Source organism: Sinocyclocheilus grahami, unplaced genomic scaffold (assembly GCF_001515645.1).
Source record: "Sinocyclocheilus grahami isolate Dianchi unplaced genomic scaffold, SAMN03320097.WGS_v1.1 scaffold798.1, whole genome shotgun sequence".
In the NCBI taxonomy this organism is placed as follows: domain Eukaryota; kingdom Metazoa; phylum Chordata; class Actinopteri; order Cypriniformes; family Cyprinidae; genus Sinocyclocheilus; species Sinocyclocheilus grahami.
Genome location: NW_015505977.1, coordinates 831,084 through 848,583, shown reverse-complemented (window position 1 = coordinate 848,583; position 17,500 = coordinate 831,084). Strand labels below are relative to the sequence as shown.

The following is a 17,500-nucleotide window of genomic DNA, read 5'->3' as shown; positions in this document are numbered from 1 at the left end:
TTGAACCACTGATGACACATGGACTATTTAAAAAAATGCCCTTACTACTACCTATGGGCTTTGAATGTGGTAGCTGAGTTGCTGTCTATGGAGGGTCAGAAAGCTTTCGGATTTCATAAAAAATATCTTAATTTGTGTTCTGAAGATGAACGAAGGTCTTACTAATATGCACTCTATAGGGGTACAACAGCTTGTTACTATGGCAGTACCCTTATAGAGAAATATTTGTACCATGATTTTACCTTAAGGGTACATAATTACTCTAAGGTATTAATAATAGGGGTACAACAGTTTGTCACTGGGGAAATACCATTAAAAAGACATCCTTGTACCTTATTTGCCTCTGAACGTTCATAGTAGTACCTTAAGGGTGCATATTAAAACTTTTTTTTTTTAACTTTTTAAAACTTTTTCTTCCCATGGTACAATTGGTATGTTCTTCCAGTATATCTGTTCTTCTTAGTTGTTCATCCGGTGAAAGCTCAGAGGCACTAAACAAGCCTCTTCCACCCTTATCATCACTTTATCGTGATTTATGGCTGAAGACTGTTTTGGACGATGTAATGTGACGGTACACCATTGAAGTGGTCCCATGGTGAGATGCTAAATGGAAAAACATGGTTAAGTATTAGCTAAAGTTGTCATCTAGCAGAATATAGCAGCTAGCCACTTGGGTAATAAGCACAATAATGCTATTTTTAACAGTGATGATAAAGCATGCATTTGCTGCAAATGGCTTTGTTAATCCTTTGTGTACAAAATCAAGTTCACTGAATAACTACTGAGACATAGAAAGGTGACTATTAAATAATTTTATGTTAAAATATTAATCCCAACTAATTATGCAACAACTATAAGAAATACATTAGTTTGTAGGCCACAGAGGGATTCAAGGTAACACCACCTTGAACAGCAAGTGGTTTCAAGGTTTAAATGAAGTGTCTAGCACTGACAGAAGATAATGTATCCATAAACCTCAAGGCAGTCATGTTGGTGGAGTTGTGGAGTGAATACAAATGTGCTAGACACTCAAATGGAAAATAACAAAGCACAGGCAGAAGAGATGTTGGGAACAGAAATGGATCACTGATGAGGAAAAGGAGCACAAAAAGGTATAAAATGGCAAGAGAAAGTACATTCAATCAAGCTAGGGTGCAATCTGGCACTAGTCATACCAAGGAGTCGTGAGGTCTGAGCAAAGCCACTAATACAGTAGATACAATTGTAAAAGTTCCAGCAGGGGAATAATGGCTCTTTTTTTTGGACTGAGAGACACTTAAAATTTCAGTTTAAAGGTTGATATTCAAAAAATAAATAACTAAATCCAAAAACTCCTTGACTGTGAAAAGGTCTGATTTTATCATCTTGGTTTTGTCAAGTTGTCGTTTTACTAAAGACCTTGAAGACTTTTTTTAAATTCAGAATTCATAAACAAAATCCTAAATAGCATAATTACTCCAAAACACGATCTAAAGTCAAAATCATTTAATGACAGACAGACAGACAGACAGATAGATAGATAGATAGATAGATAGATAGATAGATAGATAGATAGATAGATAGATAGATAGATAGATAGATAGATAGATAGATAGATAGATTTTTTTCAAGTAACTAGTAAAGTAACACATTACTTTTTAAATTACAAGAAAATATCTGAGTTACTTTTTCAAACGAGTAACACCAGTTACTTTGTTTTCCCATTTATTTACTAGCAGCTCTTCTGTCTTCATTTTGAGAGAAATCAGAATTAAAATATTGTAATGCATTACTTTTAAAAGTAACTTTCCCCAACACTGGACAGATTCAGCGAGTGTCCAGCTGTATGTCAGATCTCATCAGGTTGCATTAAAAACAAACTAATTCACAATTCATAGCACTGAGAAGATAGAAGATGTTTGGGTGCCCAAAGCCAAGAGCGCTTCAGGCCAAAGGCCAGCAGGTCCATTCACAAGTCTTCTATACCACTGAGAAAAGCAGCCGCAGGGCAAAACCTTGCAAAGTCCGGTGAGATCAGGAAAGAGCTGATAGTTGATAGTTATATAGATACATAAAGTAAAGAACCAGCGAAGCATTGACAATCTGGTTGAAGCGTTTGAGTTGCATACTAAGAAAGAACAAAAAATGGTGACCTATTTCTCTCCAAGATTCGCTCTACAAAGCTGGGAACGTGATCTGGAAGCCCATTCATCATGATTAGTCCTATTATGTGCAGGCCAGGTCTGTTTTAAACCATATTTATCTAACTCAGAAATGTTTTGGAATGTTTCTAGACCATTGGGTTTTGACGGTTTTGTGTTTATCTTGACCAGGGTGAATGCATTCATCTCTGCCAGCGGCTAGCAGGATTTGGGTTCAGCCCAACTTTCATTGCCATGTTCAAGATATTTTAGCAGGGCATTGAGAGTGTGCTTAAAGTTAATGGGGGTTTGATTGGCCCTTTTAAAATTAATAGAGGCATTAGACTAAAATGCAATGTTAAATGCTCTGTAAATGCTCTTTCATGTGAAAATTAAGTTTTGAATGAAGTTTCTTATTCTTAGCTTAATGGCAAACTGTGTTCCTATCCTCTCATTTTAATAATATACTTAATAGAATTGAGAAATGGGTTAAGAAATTAATTTAAGAAAATCTCAGAATTTTTTTTTTAATTCTATGGATGTTTATAAGGGGGGAAATTAATAAATATTTTTAAGAAATTGTAAAATATATGTTAATAAAAAATATTAAATAAAATATTTTTTATTAAAAATAAAATAAAATATTCAAATCTGCTCCATTTTTGTAGATAGTGTACTCAAAATCCGGCATGGTCGCCATAGTGATGACTTGCGCTAAGAGACATACAAAAGAAGCTGTCATTGTAAAAAAAGACAATTTGGCACATGCTGTGTTAAAAACGGCTTGCTCCTTTGCTCATTCACTATTCATTACAAAGAGAACGGCACATGTGTGCATAAAAGAGGGAATTCAGCTGGAGATGCTTTGTGTGACTGTATGACATTCTAGCTTTATCAGCACGTCACTGCAGTCACGTCCTGAACGCGGAAAACAAAACCTGATCTGATCTGAAACATCGGATTGTAATCTGATTTCAAACCATATTGATTCGGTTTGGATGAGGTTTGTTAAAATCAGATTCCATGCGGTTTTTGCTACAAACAATTAAACGGATTTGAGCTGGATTTTTGCTGCCTGTCTGAACAAAGCCTAATTATTTTGGTGGAAAGGAGGAAATAAATTCACAGTCAAATCTCCTCTCTGACAGACGGAAACAATATCTGATGATATTTCAGCTAAATGTCATATGACTGGGGAGTATGAGAGATATTGAATTTGTTACGTCATTCCTCATATTTGATTCATATTAATAAGGCGATTCACAAGTAGACGGTGGATAACATATATATATATATATACAGTGGGTACGGAAAGTATTTAGACACCCCCAAATTTTTCACTCTTTGTTATATTGCAGCCATGTAATGTGCTGCTTGTATTTTGGCAGTTCACGGGAGAGATTTGATTTTTTAAAGTGATTAAAATAGAGTCTGGGTACCCTTGCTCCATTTCAGTTATTTGTTTGGCCAGCTATTGCATCGCGGCGCTCACGCACGCGTCCGGAGGCACGTACACATTCACAAGAATGAAAGAGGAAAACTCCCGCACGGTTTACAGTTTATGATGAGTGCCTCTAAATTAGGACAGCATACCTTTTTCAGCGTTGTTACATCTGAACACCAACTTTCGTTGATGTAGAAACACAATCCACCACCTCTGGTTTTCCCCGTTAACTCCGCGATGCGATCCGCTCTGAACAGCTGGAAGCCCGGGAGATGAAGCGCGTTGTCCGGAATGGCTTCACTCAGCCAGGTTTCACTGAAGCCCAGTGCAGCAGAGTTTGAAAAGTCCTTGTTGGTGCGGGTGAGGAGAAGAAGTTCATCCGTTTTGTTAGGAAGGGAACGGACATTCGCGAGATGAATGCTTGGGAGTGCAGTCCGAAAGCCGCGCGCGCGGAGCTTCACCAGGGCGCCGGCGCGTTTCCCTCTTCTGCGTCTGCACGCGCGTTTGAACAACACCGCTGTATCTCCGACTAGAATGTCCAACAAAACGTCCGAATAATCAAAAAAACGGAAAAATGTTGTCCGGGATGTACTGCTTAATGTTAAGGAGTTCGTCTCTGGTAAAACTTATAGAAGAAGAATGACAAAACACAGAACAAACAAACAAAAACAATAGAAGAATTGCGGAGCTCAGCGTCCTTGCTGCCATTTGCGGCGCCATGCTGATAGACCAAAAAAGGATTTAAGGATTATGGAGGCCACTGTGCTCTTAGGAACCTTAAATGCAGCAGAAATTTTTTTTGTAACCCTGGCCAGATCTGTGCCTTGCCACAATTCTGTCTCTGAGCTCTTCAGGCAGTTCCTTTGACCTCATGATTCTCATTTGCTCTGACATGCACTGTGAGCTGTAAGGTCTTATATAGACAGGTGTGTGGCTTTCCTAATCAAGTCCAATCAGTATAATCAAACACAGCTGGACTCAAATGAAGGTGTAGAACCATCTCAAGGATGATCAGAAGAAATGGACAGCACCTGAGTTAAATATATGAGTGTCACAGCAAAGGGTCTGAATACTTAGGACCATGTGATATTTCAGTTTTTCTTTTTTAATAAATCTGCAAAAATGTCAACAATTCTGTGTTTTTCTGTCAATATGTGGTGCTGTGTGTACATTAATGAGGAAAAAAAAATTACCTAAATGATTTTAGCAAATGGCTGCAATATAACAAAGAGTGAAAAATTTAAGGGGGTCTGAATACTTTCCGTACCCACTGTATATATATATATACACACTGAATTGGTCCCTTCAGCCATTACTAACAGCAAAAAAGACCATCTAGAGTCTGTTTCTCTTCTCTCACATATCCTCAGAGGGCAGTTTTCAGTGTGCTCTCTAGCATTAATCAGTCTGGAGGGGAAAGTGTGTGTGTGTGTGTGTGTGTGTGTGAGAGAGGAGGAGGAGGAGGAGCCGATAGATGTAATTGGCTCTAAGCTGATATTCCAGCACTACCTCATCTCACCTGAGCGAAGCGATCTCTCTCTAAAGCTTTCCTAAATGAACCTTAATACACACTCACTAAAATCCTCCAATCCCCCAAGAGCCATACACAGCATCAGAACCACTGTGTGAACACAGGCACACACACACACACTTACTACACGCGTCACAAAAAAAGGAACACATTAATTTATTTCACATCAAAATATTGAATAAATCAGTATATAAATACATTATTTGGGAGTCTGTATAATTACATCGCACTCAATTACGTACATTCTGATGTAAGAGTAAGATTTATTTAAGTGTTTTTTTTAAAGGATAAAATGTCTCTTAAATTTGTTTTTGAAAGAAAACTGAATCTAATTGAATGAAAATGGAACCCCTACTGGGAGAAAAACACTAAGAGTTTGGGTATTTTTACAAACTTACTTGAGAAGCAAAATACTACAACATAATAAAAATAGTATTACAATATTGCAGTGCATTATAGTAAATAAAACGTAAATAAAATTATTTTTGTCCCATAAAATTATCTAAGCATTGAGATTAATGGGATCAATTAACGTGAGAAGCATAATAATAATAATTATTATTATTAGTAGTAGTAGTCATGGGCGTTGCTATGGGCCATTTTTAGGCGGGCTATAGCCCAATATGGATTAGCTCCATAAACTGTACACGAATTTGTGACCGCCTCAGTGAGTCCCCTTTAAATTTCATATGAAAATGGCAGCAGACTTCGATTGACTCCTCGCCGTCTTTCAGCACGCTCTTTTGCAATCTGCAGACCGCGGCGGCGCAGAGCGAGAAACAGAGTACAAGGTGTGTGTTTATCGATAGATTGTTATAAAATCTGCATCTGTGCAGTTCTGTTCTTTAAATACAGTTTACAAAGTATCAATCGGTTCGCTGTCTTCACCCCTCATCACACCACAGTTGTTTCCTCCAGTGAAAATGAAGCACATATGAACGCATACACTTTATAACACGATCAAGTTGCAATTATCATTTGAAAATGTAACTTTCAATGGAATACATTTTCCAGTGCATGTGGCAAAGAGGTTTGCATACTTGAGCTAAGGAAAGAGGGTTGTACTAGAAATGCAAACAGTAAATTTTGTGTGTGAACAGTAAACAGGTGTGTGTGTGTCTGTGTGTGTAAGATCATGAAGACTTGTATTTAAAGAGTGAAAAATTTAAGGGGGTCTGAATACTTTCTGTACCCACTGTAAATTTAGCATACCACCCCTATTAGTCAAACATTTATCTTTATTTAAACAGGAGATAAATACAAATATGAGACATTTCGGCTTGCTGCCTTCATCAGTAGGCGCGTTTCCATTACAGATTTGCGCAAAACTTTGGCGATATTTTATAAATGTCGATAAAAAAGTATTGCGAAATGACGGCGTTTCCATTAACCAATGTTATGAGACTTAAACGTAACCTTTTGCCTCTCGCGATAAGTCATGGCAATGGATTTTGGTGGGATTTTGACGGATTTTGGCTATATTTATTCAAAGGAGGCTTATGCGTGTATCTTTACAGAAGCAGCAAAGAGAGCCGCTTCAGAAATGTGTGGCGCGGCTGGAATAAACCATAGACTGCACAAAAACATAAACACAAGCACTGAGTGGCCGCAATAAGCTTCAGTGACCGTATCAGAGCCACACTGCACCGCAGACGTGTGCAGTGTAAACTGTCTAAGCATTAATGGTAGGGAAAGCCCCTTATACTGGAGAGCGGCCACTTATGAAGTGTTTCTTGGAGGTTATAGTACATTGAAGAATGATCATATTACTTTTTACATACGCCATGTGACCTGTAAATGCGAAAAAAAAGCCGTTTCCATTGCAGTTTTGCGAATTATTCCTTTTTCGCATTGCCTGAAAAACCACCTCATGTGAGCGTAAAAACGTTTTTGCGAAATTGACGCATTTCCATTAGGCGTATTTTCAATTCGCAATTTCAATTTGCGCAATTTGAAGGGTAATGGAAACACGCCTAGTGTGACAAGATCTCAGTAACTCAATGATTATATGAAGACCAGCAATGACCCACAGGTGGTGGTAATTAGGTTTCCAGATTCACATACTCCAGATCAGTTCCATCTATAACAGATTTCAACAAAAAACTTAAACAAGAATCAATGGGGACAATAACACGTCAGGCAAAACCATGCCGTTCATACACATTGCTCCCCCCCAAAAAAAATGTTACAAGAAACACGAAAGATCAAAATCCTCATTTAAACCCAAAGGTGACATGGTCTTTAAATAAAACATCCAAGACGCCTCTCTTTGTAAGAGTCTTTTATCAATATCTCCACCCCGGTGAGGATTCATTATTTTCTCAATTCCTATACATTTCAGTTGTTCAATACTATGATTATATTCAATAAAGTGTCTGGCCACTGGAGAAGTATCGTCACGTCTACGAATTGCTGATTTATGTTCACTGATTCTAATTGTCAACGGCCTTGACATTTTTCCAACATACATCAATGGACATTGACATTGAACTAAGTATATTATATTATTAGTAGAACATGTGATACAAGATTTGATGTGGTAGCCTATGTTTTATTCATCAGTAAACGTGTAAACTTTTTGCATTGTAATATTGAAGAACATGTACAATTTCGACATGGAAAACAACCTTGTATATATGTTTTCTATCACGCACTACATCTGATCTAACTAGCATATTTGTCAAATTTGAAGATCTTTTGTAAGTAGACATCGGAGGTTGTTTGAAAACATCTTTTAAAGAAGGATCTGAAGCTAAAATGAACCAATATTTATTTACAATAGATTTAGTCTGATGGCTATTTTTTGTGTAGGTTGAAATATAATTTACTGAAAATTGTTTCTTCTGTTGTTGTTGTTTTTTGTTTTTTTTGATAGTTCAATAACTGAAATCTGTCAGATTTTTTTTTACTTTTTCAACTGCTGAATGAAACCAAGTTTGTGGATAACCTCTTGAACAAAAACAATTCTTCAAAATGATTGACTGTTTCTCAAATTCCTCTTCTGAATCACAAATACGTCTAAGTCTATAGAGTTGACTTAATGGTAACCCTTTTTTCAGAGGCAGTGGGTGATGACTATCAGCAGACAATAATGTATTTTTTTTCTGTTAGTTTACGGAACACCGTGGTAGAGAACTTGTTTATTTTTGATATAAACACATCTAAAAAATGAATTGATAAATAGTTTTCAAATGAAAATGTAATAGAACCTAATCTTGAATTCAAAAACTGTACAAACACAAACAAACTTAATATAAGAAATCGGTCTTTGCACCTACAAAAGCTGGGAGAGCGCGGTGAGTGTTGAGATTGTTCCTACAAGATAAAAATAGATTTTGATAACTTACACTTTTTTATTAGTATTATTTTTGTTCTTTTTGAATAACATTTATTTATTTTGTATGTTTAAAGTATATTTAGATATTTACGGAAGCCTGACTGCAACTTTAAATATCCTAATTTGGACTTTTCTGAAAAGGTAGGTTTACATCACATATTGTGATTTTGTTTTTCAACTGTAGCCATTTCTCATGTAAAATAATTTTAAATCATATTTAAATAAAATAGATAAAATTAATAATTTTATGTTTCTTACAAAGTGTAAGTGTATACGTATTTACTATGAGGAAAAAACAGACATTTATAAAAAGGAAAATAACATCTAGATGATAGACAGACAGACAGAGAGATAGATAGATAGATAGATAGATAGATAGATAGATAGATAGATAGATAGATAGATAGATAGATAGATAGATAGATAGATAGATAGATAGATAGACAGATAGACAGATAGATAGACAGACAGATAGACAGATAGACAGATAGACAGATAGATAGATAGATAGATAGATAGATAGATAGATAGATAGATAGATAGATAGATAGACAGATAGACAGATAGATAGACAGACAGATAGACAGATAGACAGATAGACAGATAGATAGATAGATAGATAGATAGATAGATAGATAGATAGATAGATAGATAGATAGATAGATAGATAGATAGATAGATACCCATGTTTACCCCTAAACCTAACCTGAAAATCTGACAGCAATGTCGTTCCAACGAGGATGTTGATTCATGAACGCTTGTACATCACATTAATCCTTATATCACCAGCCGTGTCAGGGGCCGGTCAGCATTAACTAACAACCTACATCCTATGACTCACCACAGTAGGGTCCCTCGTCAGAATGGTCGGCACAGTCCCTCCAGCCGTTACAGATTCGATCTGGCGGGAGGCACACAGACGTGTCATTGCCACATGGGAACTTCGGAGGCTTACAGATGGACACTTCACACCCCTCCTCATCCGATTGGTCCTCGCAGTCGATGTCTCCATCGCACACCCAGTCCTTACTAACGCATTTCCCTACGGTGCAGAGAAAAACAAATGTGTTTCAAAGGACTCTTTTTTTTTTACATCATTAACTCTCTGCGTCATTTCTCTACAAAGCTATCTGCTTTCTGCACACTATTTCTTTAACCACATTCGAGATATGGCATATAATTTCCCATAGGGCTACATACGGTTTCAGAGTGCTTTTTGGACCTTGGTGTTTGCCATATCATTAGCGGTAATGAGGTACATAATCATTGTTTTTATAAATTTATTTTTACGTAAAAAAAGAGAGCTTTCTAAAGAGTATAAGGGGGAAAAAGCAATGTTAAAAAGCTACTGTTAGCGAAAGTGTTTGGGAAACTGACAGTTTGAAAGTTTTGAATGGTATTTTGAACGGTATTTTTGAATTTTCAAAAAATGTAATGGTATCCAGCCATTGTTCGCACTAGACTGACAGTTTTGTAGCCACTTTTTTACGATTTAATTATTTATTTAAATACCCTTTTCTCCACTTTAATGCGAGACATGAGTTTCTCTGTACATTTTCATACAGAATCCTTATCAGTTGTTCTTAATGGTGTACTGAGTAACCTAAGGTGTTTCGATTTATTTTTTTGAGCATGTGAGACAAGTCATTAGCGGTTCCCTCATTATCTCTCCAGACAAGTTCTGTAAGAAGGTGAAACATAAATTACTTTTCTGTATCTTCCAAGGCCAAATAGTGTCTTCACGTTTATTAGATCTTCACAGAGACTTCGCTTAATCAGATTTTAATTCACTTTACTTTGGGTTTTCCAGAAACTTTGTTTAGCTAGGTCTACCTGAATTAAAAAGGCTCAAATTAAAATCTCTTCCATGTTTATGAAAGGTCCAAGGCACTAAAACATTTTGACAGTCATTCTATAGTTTCTAGCTGTTCGGTTTGTAGCTCTACAATCTGGAAGTGAACAGTTCCCTTCTGGGATTTCTAAATAGCTTTGCAAAAGCGGTTTTAGATTTAAGAATAAAATGAGGTTCGTGACTTCAACGTTTTGTTCCACAGTATAAATTACACACAGTGACACCTCAAATGTGAAACCGGTACGTGCTTTAAATTGTTAATGTAAACATGCTAACAAGTTGCCACAGGGTACTTAGCGAGAGCAGGCAACACAGAATGAATAAGGTGGTGTTCACACGGGACATTTTCTGTAGGCTAGTGATAGGCTTATGATTAATGATATGGACATAATATATTTACTTCTTGCTGAAAAATAAATGCTTAAACTAGCCTATGTCGGTCTTTAGCTTTTCTAGCTAATCTTCCAACTAAGTCAAGTTGGTGTTTAGTTAGACAGCTGGTCATCCAGGATAATAAGTGCCCAAAACCTCTCTAAACCCAGCTAACAGACAAGCCTGAGAGACCAACTAAGACCAGGAAACCAGTTTAGGCTGATTTAAGATGTTTTCAGCTGGTTTATTGAGTAAAAAAATGCTATGTTTTTTATTTAGCGTCATTTGGACCATTTTTTTAAGCAAATATCCACATACATTAGATTAAGTATACAAGCCCGAGAGACCATCTAAGACCAGGAAACCAGTTTAGGCTGGTTTAAGATGTGTTCAGCTGGTTTTTCGGGCACAATAATGCAATGTCTTTGAATTAGTTTATTTGGGGCAAATATCCAGTTTACCTGCCATTAATTTGGTTAATTAAACTTCATATTATGTAATATTGACATGATTGCCATCCCTAGTATATTATGTCACAAATTGAAATAGGTCTTTTTTTTTTCCTAAAAAGTTCCTCTCATAAAACAGCCTCCAGCTTTTTTAAAGTGGCAAATGCTCCACTTTCTAACCTCTAACTTTTGAAGTTCAGCATCACAGATCAATTCTCTCACACACACACACACACACACACACACACACTTACCCACAAACACAAATACAATTCTACCTGAGCCCAACTCACAAGGGTAATAAAAAATTCTTAGTCTGTCTCAATCAGAACAAAATGATGCATCTTAAACATGATTAATTCAGTCTAGAGGGAAGCAAAGCAATAATCAATGGCCATTTGGAAGCATCTTTTCACATCGCAATCCCATTTTCAGCGGAATAACGGTAATGCAATATAATTTGAATGAGTGCTGATTCATCACGCCACCCCAGGCCACAATCAATCGATTAATGATCACATTTACGACCCTCTTTACCTAGAGATGACATTATAGAGAATTTTCCAAAGTGTGAAACTTGATTATGTAATGTGATAATGCGATTATGTAATAGATGTTGCTTTCTACCTGAGACCTTGCAAGTGAACTTTGCCTTGGGGTCGCACATTCTCTTGGCTCCCTCACAGGCGAATTCATCGCTACCGTCCTCGCAGTCTTTGTCTCCGTCGCAGCGCCATATTTCAGGAACGCAGGTTCCGTCGCCACGGCAGTGGAACTCTTTCTCACTGCAGTCGGTAAAGGCGGAGAGCACTGATGGAGGAAAAGAGTCTTTAAAGTTTTGTGGTTACAAATGTTGACATTTTGAAGGTGGAAGATGTCAGTTTTAGGTCAATGTTTCTGTGTGTTTGTGTTTTGTGCGATCATGAGCACCTGTCCTGGAGCAGGTGGCGTTCTCGTCGCTGAGGTCACCGCAGTCATTGTCCCCGTCACACATCCAGTGCTCAGGGATGCACTTCCCGCTGGAGCACTGAAACTGAGCCACAGAACAGGCGTGAACGCAGCCCACCTCATCACTGCCGTCCCCACAGTCATCCTCTAGAGACAGAGAGAGAGGATGGATGGATGGATGGATGGATGAAGGAACGGAAGGAAATAAAGAAAGAAGGATAGATTGAAAAGGAGAAAGGAATTAAGAAAAGAAGAAAGGAAGGACGAATGGACGAAAGGAAACAATAAAGAAGGAAAGAAGCAAGTTTACACGGAAGAAAGGAAGGAAGGAAAGAAGGAAGGAATGTAAGAATGATGGATGAAAGGCATGAATCAATGAAGAAAGAGTAGGTAGATAAAATTAAAAGAAGAATGAAGGATGGAAGGAAGGATTAACAAAAAGAAAGAAAGAAAGAAAGAAAGAAAGAAAGAAAAAAAGAAAGATTGAAAGAAAGAAAGAAAAAGTATATATATTGAAGAAAGGGAGGGAAAAAAGAAGCAGGATAAACACTAAGTGGGATCAAGCACATTACATTACATTTTCTTTTACCAGGAAATAAAGTTCAATATTTCTTTTTCCAGAAGAAGGGAATCATAAAATGTATTTAAAAAAAACATGAAAATCTTTCATTCAATTAGTATCACCTCATTATTATCTAATTATTATTATTATGATAAATGTAAAATCCATTCAGATCGTCATTCACTTTAGCTCACCGGAATCACAGTGCCATTTCACACTGATGCATTTCCCATTAGTACAGCCAAACTGGGTCAGCGGTTCACAAGTTGGGAAGTCTAAGGAGGACACAAAAACAACAACAATCTCAACGCAGTGAAGGGCAAAGGACACCCCCTTCCAACTTCACAAGTCAACGTTGGGCTTATACCAGAAGAAAATGCGAACAGAATAATAAAAGCTTAGATTAGCCTACGACTTCGACTAACAACTTTTGACTGAACTGTTTCTGCTGAACTTTGCACCGTCTGTCTTATCTCTCAAGAGACAGAAGCGCTAACCTGCCTCACACGCCTCTCCAAATAAACCGACAGTGGCGTCTTTGTGGCGTCACACCACCTTTCAAAATTAAACATGCATTAGAAAAGACGCTCCCTGGTTACTGACAGGAAGTATGCGGCAAACTGACATTGAGTCACGATACGGAGCGAGCGAGCAGCCGTGCGACGCCACGTGCTGCGACTTCACGTCGAACGGGGCGACGGTCGACATTTCTCAGATGGCGCGCGGTCGGCTTTCCTGTGCCAGCTTGATTTTGATTTAAGGAAGCCAAGCATAAACTTTAATTACTCTATACGCGGCCCGTGTGTGCGTGAGAACCGAAGCGACCCTGGAACGTTACCCGAGGAAATTTAAACAGTAATAAGATGCGACGACTAACAGAGGAGAAAGCTTCAAACGCACACTTCATCCCTCAGAGGAAGAGAGGTGGAGATCTGCTGGTATTTCTCATCTCTCATTTACACAAGCTGAACGGTGCTGTCGCAGACGATGTGAGCCGTCACAACGGGTTTACGGCAGGATATTCAAGATATTCAAAGCATGGTAATAAGCAGCATAATATCATGCAAAGGTATTCATTGTTTGTTTTTTCAATATATAATGATAAGTTCCTTGACATATCTTTGTGTTTCTGATGAGGAGATCCAAGAATGCCACTCATATTCTTAACGTTTTGGCATTGAGCAAAACAAATACACAAAGTTTCAGCCTTTTTTGTTAAGTATTGGTAATGAATACATGCAAATTTATGCTATAAATGCTTTTTATTGGCATTGATGGTTACATGAAGAATCTTCAATATCCATAGAAAAATTCCATTCTATAAAATGTTCTTTAAAGTTTGAAACAGGTCCTTTAGATTATTCACACCAACAACAACAACAAAAAGAAGTTCAAGAAATGTTCACTGAAAGGTTCGTTGGAGAACCAAAATGGTTCTTCTACTGAATCATTACATTCTCGAAAATTCAGGTTTATTATTCACAATAATGGTTCCATGAAGAACGTTTAACATCAATATTTTCATAAAAGGTTCTTCACATTATTAAAATGTTCTTCACGCTAAGAAAAATGTTTCTTTTAAAAACTGCAATTTTAAAAATAAAGGTTCTTTATTGGCATTGATGGATCCATGAAGAACCTTTAACATCCATGGAATCTTTCCATTCCACAAAGGTTAGGCCAATTTTCATTTGCATTTGGTATTTGGCAAATGATCATTTTGACCCTGGAAATGTGCTGTAGTTGTTTTAACCTTAATTGCACCACCCTGGTTGTGAGGCAATGAATAGAGATTTCATGAAGAATAAAAAGTATTTATTATCCATAAATAGATTGATTCAGAGTTCAAAAGAACAGTTTGAAACAAATATTTTGAACCTTATAAATGTCTTTATAGGCACTATTGATGAATCCTGGTTGAATTTTCTTACAAAAAAAATCTTACTGACCCCAAACTTTTGAACAATAGTGTATATGAAATATAAAAACAATTATTATTTTAACTTTTTAAATCTGTATTTATTGCCACATGCTAATTTTGAGAACTCCCTTTGATGTTTTATTACATTGAAATAAACTTTACCATTACATTTCTTTGAGATACTATGTTGCATGTACTCAACTGACTGGCTGCCACGCAACAAAGAAAGTCTATAACTCTGCTCACTCATTGGATCATTTTCACTTCAGAATGCAGAAAACCATCCAATAGGGTCACAGTTCACATGTGATCATGACAGCAGCAGGTGACCTTCACAGCTCAAATCAAAGCAGTTTGGTGGGAACGGAGTGTGTGACCTCCACATGCACAAAACATCAAAAGATATCAAAGAGCCAACAACAGAGGAAATATGAAAACAGAACAGGCCTTTTTCTTTGTTTGCGTGAGGATGCTACAGAAAACACCAGATCTATGGCATCGTTTTGTCTGGGCTCTCAATAGCTTGTCTATTGTTGTTAAAAGCCTCAGGCCATCAGATTAAACTGAACTCAAAACAGCACATCTGACCTTGTTCTTCCCTTTTGAGAAACTACAATGCACGGTCATTCATGAACAGAAGACGCATTTCTCTGTAAATCATTTGGAAAACAATTGATGCATTCAGTTCAACGATTTTTACATAAACATAAAAGGCAGGATCTTTTTCTGATAAAACCCTTAAGAAATCAAACACAAGCAATAAAGAAATAGTGTGCTTTTTAAATCACGTTTCAATGCAATTAGCCATTAATGACATGCTCAAAGTATATAATAAGATAAAATACTGTACTATGGATTGATAAAAAGCCTCTAATTGAAGTATATGGAGGCTTGACGATGACCAGAAAAATTATGATAGCAAAGATAAAATATGGAAATACAGAGGGAGGAACTTCAAAGTGCTCCGTGAGAGGAAGACTCACCACATGACGAAGACTCATCCGACTGATCCCCGCAGTCATCATCACGGTCACAGCGCCAGTTCTCCGGGATGCAGCGTCCATTCTCACAGGGAAACTGGCCCGGCTGGCAGGTTTGGGCTGTGGGAAGCAAAAAACACTGATATTAAATCACACCTGAATGGATGTGTTCAATCTCTCTCCTGCACCTTGTATAAAACCCATATAAGGTCATCAGGAGTGCTGAAAAAGATTGTTTGCAGCCTTGAAAAATACTTTTTAAAAATGAAATAATGATTTTGATAATTATTTTAGAACGTTTTGAGAAATAAAAATATTATTAAATTATAATAATTCTTAGGGATGCTCTGATCCGCCTTTTTCATCTACGATACCGATTCCGATACCTAGGGTTCAGTATTGGCCGATACCGATACCAGTGAAGTTTTTTTTTTAAATAAATGTAGAATTTATATATCTCTGTGTATGGAACTGATAATCATTATTTCACAATCTACTAAATACAGACTACTTCATTATAAAGAAAAATAAAAAATAAATATGAAAAAAATATATGTATACTCATAATCTATGACAAAAATATATAATAAACTAGGTTAGTGGATAATTCTGTAGCAAAAGTTATTCTAGAAAAATCAGTGCACAATAATTTTAGAAATCCAAACAAAGTGAAAGTCCAAAGTGAAAAAACTATATATTTTGTGGGGAACAAATAAAAGTGTTGCATTAAATATGGTAAAATGTTACACATTGCTAATTGTATTATAAAATCCATTAATAAAAAACATTCATGAATGTATTTATATATAAGTATATACTATGAAATTAAAATACATTTATTTTAAATGTATAGCATATTATTTAATAAGGCAACAACATATGATAGATTCGATTCGACAAAACAAATACAGTACTTTTAACAGTTTTAAATTTCAGTTAATGTGCGTGTTAAAAAAATGTATAGTCTTTTCTACGCCCATGTTTTGTTCTCACAGACACCCGGTAGCAAGTAACAAAACAACATTAAACTCCGGCAAGAAGATAAAGTCCTTTTTGCAAAATCATAGACATTTATTTACAAATCAAGTATAATAATGGGAACACAGAATGATCTTGGAGAGAGCTTTACCAAGCTGACTGTCATAACCGAATGCGACCAGGGTTTAAATGCTGAACGAATGACTGACAGCCACAGCGGAGAAAAGAGTTTGTGAACTTTTATGTAAGGACTTAAATATTCATATGTAGCTCACATTAAAGAGATACGGTTTCTACATGTGTTTACGCTTTGATTTGAATGAAAACAGTGCATCCGTGCAGTGTGGCTGACACAGAAGAGCACACGCTGCTTGCTTGATTCAGTGGATATTCTCTAAAATGGTGCTACAGTGATGCGGAGAGACACAGAGATGACGAATTGTTGAATAAAGTCGTTATTTTAGTTTTCTTCGCGGACAAAAAGTATTCTCGTCGCTTCATAACGTTACGGTTGAACCACTGATGGCAGATGGACTATTCTGACGATGTCTTTCATACTTTTCTGGATCTTGACAGTGTAATTTACTTGGCAGTCAATGTGACAGTCTCAAGCCTCCCGGTTTTCATCCAAAATATCTTAAATTGTGTTCCGAAGACGAACAAAGCTTTTACGGGTTTGGAACAACATGGGGGTAAGTGATTAATGACAAAATTTTCATTTTGGGGTGGAGTAACCCTTTAAGCTATCGTATGGCTTCAGAAGTAACACAAAATAATACGCACTATCTCGCATTTGGATCAGCCTTCTCTGACCGATACCCGATCCAACAGAAAATGGCAGTATCGGAGCCGATACCCGATATGAATATCGGATCGGCGCATCCCTAATAATCCTTATTTTTTATCTATTATATTATTTTTTTAATAAAAGCATGGTTTAAAAGTCTAAGAATCTTGTAGTCTTTATTTAAATGTAATACATATACATTATACATATATATATATA

General features: G+C 36.7%; 1 protein-coding gene across 1 annotated transcript in view; it reads right to left on the bottom strand.

Annotated features, from left to right (window-relative positions):
* Nucleotides 1-17,500, bottom strand: part of LOC107561892 (low-density lipoprotein receptor-related protein 1B-like) — a 263,568-nt gene that overhangs the window by 126,185 nt on the left and 119,883 nt on the right. Inside the window, exons 18-22 of the mRNA XM_016246424.1 lie at nucleotides 15,520-15,636; nucleotides 12,810-12,890; nucleotides 12,036-12,200; nucleotides 11,733-11,915; nucleotides 9,274-9,474 (exon numbers count right to left, since the gene is read on the bottom strand). Coding sequence (XP_016101910.1) covers nucleotides 9,274-9,474; nucleotides 11,733-11,915; nucleotides 12,036-12,200; nucleotides 12,810-12,890; nucleotides 15,520-15,636 — 747 coding nt within the window. The remainder of the gene's footprint in view (nucleotides 1-9,273; nucleotides 9,475-11,732; nucleotides 11,916-12,035; nucleotides 12,201-12,809; nucleotides 12,891-15,519; nucleotides 15,637-17,500) is intronic.